At 45.3% G+C, this 4,405-nt stretch overlaps 1 protein-coding gene across 1 annotated transcript in view; it reads right to left on the reverse strand.

Annotated features, from left to right (window-relative positions):
- Window positions 1–2,351: 2,351 nt before the first annotated feature.
- Window positions 2,352–4,405, reverse strand: part of LOC104080143 (glypican-4-like) — a gene marked incomplete at both ends in the record, with an annotated part of 11,409 nt that continues 9,355 nt past the window's right edge. The window contains one exon of the mRNA XM_009582432.1: window positions 2,352–2,517. Within this exon, the coding sequence (XP_009580727.1) occupies window positions 2,352–2,517 (166 nt within the window). The remainder of the gene's footprint in view (window positions 2,518–4,405) is intronic.

Here is a 4,405-nt window from a genome sequence, read left to right on the forward strand (position 1 = left end):
AGGGGGAGGAAAAAAAAAAAAAAGAAAAGGCACTGCAGATTAACACTGTTCATTCACGAAAGCTCCAACCCCCCCAATAGCTTGTTTGAAACAAAGTATACCCCTGTCTAATTGGTGTACAATTGTGTCAGGAATAGAGGGTGAAATAATTTAAAGATAGTTAAATGGGAGAAAAGAGTACAATTTGGTCATTGTTTCATAGGCCGCAACTTTAAATGGTACTTTGCAGAAGTAAGGAAGTATAAAGTCTTCTTGTCTCAAAAAACCTACAAACTTTACATCCCAGTTTGAAACAGCTTTACGTAAGTGACTTACATATAGACCCACTAATACACGCACATGCACCCAAATTCATATATACTTGCAGCATTTGTGGCAAGTTCTGCCATTTAACTATCTTTAAGTTATTTCGCTAGGTCCAAAATCTGGTTTTGGCATGTAATAAATCATTGCTATAACTTAGTACTTAAACCCGCAATGCAAAATAGCATCGAGCCCATGCAGGTGGATTTTTTTTTTGTTGTGGGGTAGTTTGGGGGGGATTTTGGGGAGGTTTTGGTTTTTATTTATTTATTTAAACTTTTCAACACACACACACACACAGAGGATATTTGTGACATATGCCCTGCCCCAAACACCAGATCTATTTAATTTAATTTGCCTCAAGTGGCAAATTGAGATAGAAACCAAAATCTGGAACGTAACCAGCACCTGTTCAGTTATTAAACTGTCTAAAGAAAGCACAGCTTAAGTTTTCAGTATCTGTACTCCACTGCAAGAATCAACCCCGAGTGCAAGAAGCAAGCAAATACTGCCAATAAGTGTAACGAAGCTTAATATCATACTTGAGTAATGAGTGGGCAAGAGCCCCTTGGGGAGGAAGCACTGCAAGAAGAAAGCTTTGCTTCCAACCTGGAATCGCATTTATTTATTTTGTCTTGTTTAATAATCTTAATTATTGTATGCAGTCCCTGATCAGTCTCGTGTGACACGGCTCGCTGGCTTCCCCCGAGGTTCGTTTTTAGCTGCATACCACCTACAGCAATTAGCTGCTTGTGCTTTTGTCTGTTTTCTGGCATTATGCCCTTCCCTTTCATGGGATTCCTCTTTTCTACTTGGACTAGATGTTTGCAAGTCTCCTGGCTTTGAGCTATTTCAGCAACAATTGTAGCTGAAATACTTAATATTCTTATGAGAAAGACGGCTGGGAGGAATGGCAGGGGGGGTTGTCAGCCTCCCAGAGAATGACTTGGAAACCCAATTTAGTGTCACATTTAACTCCCTATATAGAATACACAGGCAAAAAAAGGCCTTCTGAAAATAATACCCTGCACGCATCCAGCTGGCACGGGCAGCGAAGTGAAAAGCCAGTGTGCAAAACACAGGAAACAAGTTCTAAGATTTAAATCTAGCCTGAAATGCCAATTATCAGCAATTTCCCTTTTTTTATCTCACAGCTTAATGAAAGGGAAATCTTTTCTTTCCAATAGTCTTTTTTTTCCACGAGTGGGATGGGAAGAGTACTGCAGCCTTGTCAGTAGCGGCAGATACTTTACATGTGCACTTCATCACACATTAACTGGAGTGAAGCGACTGCTCCCAAAGGATGCTCGTTCACAGATAAATCAAGCCTCCCGAAAAAGGAGCACAAATGAAAACATTTAACATTATCTATTGCCTGTGCTCCCAAAATGTGATGCATCGCCAATTCTGCTGAGCCTTGACCCAAGGTAGAATTTAACATTTTGGTCTAAATTTCATATATCGAATAATACCCTTTATAAGCACGGAAGAGAAATAACAAACAGGAGGAAGAGGATGGCAAAAGCACTCGCACAGTGTCACGTAAGGCCTATCGACATTTCAAAAGGATGGTGGCCGAGCGCCAAATGAGCTGTTTAAAAACACATGTCCCATTCAATTTTTTTAACGTAAAATACAGGCCTACAGCTTTTCCCAAAGCTCACCCCGGCTGGCAGGGAGACTCCCAGCCTGCTGAGCAAGAAAACTGGCTTTGGGAAGGACAGCTATATGGTGACAACAATGTGTAAGAAGTAGTATGGAAAAAACAGCTTGCACACACGCCTGCTCCAGCAAGAAGAGACGCTCCAAGCCTCCAAGCACATGGCAGCTCCATCCTCCTAAAGCTTGCTGCGACAGAGGTCACTGGTACAACAAAAGTCTCATTTATTCAGAAATTAACGTGAACTGCAAAAGGTGTGCTGTATACAGAAGTGTGGAAGGAAAAGGTACCCATCACAGACTCAGCACAGTCACTCACAAAAGGCATTTAGGTGAGGGACACAGTATCAATATATATTCACATGCAGTTTTAACCCATATTGCCTTACCCATAAAGGTATTCCACTCGGCGTCCAAGTCCCCTTGGTTGGCCAAGCAGCCTCTCATGACATTAAAGCAGTAGTTGTAACAGGGCTTCACCGATACCAGACCTCGGCAGTATGGGCAGTACATCATTTTCAGCAGCGCTCGCGTACCCTGCGGCGTGGGGTTCACCTGAGAAAGAGGAAAGGAGAAGAAAATTAGCCCTCAGTCACTAAAGCAAAAAACCTCACACGTTTACCCCGAGGCAGGTGGGAACAGAGCTGTGCAGAGGAGATGCAATGGGGTCAGCCACCACCGTCCGGTCAGAGCTCCCCGCTTACGTGGTCCAGGGATCTGGGGCGCAGATGAAGGGGTTTGGCTCCCCTCCTGGGGTGTACCTGCCACTCCAGGGGACACAGCCAGTCCTTGCCTCTGCAAAACATTATCTGCACTGCAATACACCTTGTGTACTGTGGGACCCCTCCCCGGGCTCTAAGGACAGGCACCCCGAGGGGACACGCAGCACCCGAGCTCAGGAAAGGCAGTAAAAAGCGACCAAGCCAAAAGGCGTAATGCAAGGCTGCGCTATCCAAGCCCCGCTGCAAACACATGCTAAAGAAGACGATGCCGGGATTTCTCGGGAAAAAGCAGCCAAGATGGGATGCCTGCCGCTATCCCTACACCAAACCCGCCGGGAGCATGCCCTCCTCCTCCATGGCACTGCAGCTCGGCTCTTCCCGGACAATCGCCCAGCAGGGCTCTCCAGCAGAGAGACTGGCTCCTTTATCTTACATTCAACTCCTGCAACACAGCATTTACATGACAGATACCCAGGTTCATTTACACTCAGCACCCATCACACTAAATAACGCCATTCCCCACAACCAAAGGAGGTGGCAGCTACAGCCCCACCGCTGAGGACATGCCGGGAGGACCCTCGAAGCCAACGTGCCGGCGATTTTGCACCGCTGGGCGTGCAAGCGGAGCTATGTACAGCGTCACCCCCTGAGCCCTCAACAGGGCTATTTTCCAAAGTGACTCATGGTCATTCATGTTTGATTCACTCTCTGGCCCGGCTTCAAAACATTCATTGAAACCATTTCCACTCCGGTCTGAGGAGCACTAGCTCCAGCACCACATACTAGTGCCGACCACGTGGTGGGTCCGTCTAAAACACTAAACAGAGAAGCTCCCTCAAGAGCAAGTTTAAGTGTTAATTAGCCACACATGAAAATGGAAAATTAAGATGTGATCAGAGATACACTGACAAAATAGAAGCGGTCTCTGGTGTTTTAAGCAATGCGCTTGAGACTTCTTGTAAGGCATTTATGGAGAGCACTCTAAATAGGTTATGATCCAAGACTGTGCTGGAGGAGACTCACACGCAGCCCGGAGGAAGAGAGAAGTCATTCAATACCAATGGCTGGAGATGTGGATGGCCTCCACATCTCATCTGCTGGAGGTCTGGAAACCGACTTCATGGCAGAGAGGACGACAGGACTGAATGGAGATGAACGTATGCGAGGAAGATCTGGTACCACACACACTCTGAGGACCTTACTATTGCAAAGCCCATCTCAGCACGAGGGCTATGGAGAAACTGAACATGATCTTCGGATGCAAAAACTAGTTGGCAGCATGTGAAACTAGGAGGCAACAGTTTTTAGCAAAAACAAAGCAGAAAACAAAAAAACTCACTATATAATCAGGCTGGCTTTGCTAATAACATCAGCAGATTTTTAAACCCTCTTTTCTTATGAAAAGAGATGATAGATAAAAATCTGTTGTGTTTTCTGACAACTCCAGAAAGACCACGGTTTCTCTTCAGTAGGCAAGAAAACTGGTTAGAAAGACAGAAAGACAATTTTCTGCAGTTGATGGAGCCTCAGTGCTGGATTTTGGCTGGCCAGCAATGCTCATTCAGACATCACTTCACCCCTCTTTTGTCTGCAAGGAGACTGTTTGGCTGAGCAAAAGGAGACTCAATGTAGAAAGCTGTTTGCGGTGGTGGGGGAATTTGATTCAGACGCTTCAGAGCATATATACATACATACATACATACATACATACATACATATAT

This window comes from Fulmarus glacialis, unplaced genomic scaffold (assembly GCF_000690835.1).
Source record: "Fulmarus glacialis isolate BGI_N327 unplaced genomic scaffold, ASM69083v1 scaffold16907, whole genome shotgun sequence".
Taxonomy (NCBI): Eukaryota; Metazoa; Chordata; class Aves; order Procellariiformes; family Procellariidae; genus Fulmarus; species Fulmarus glacialis.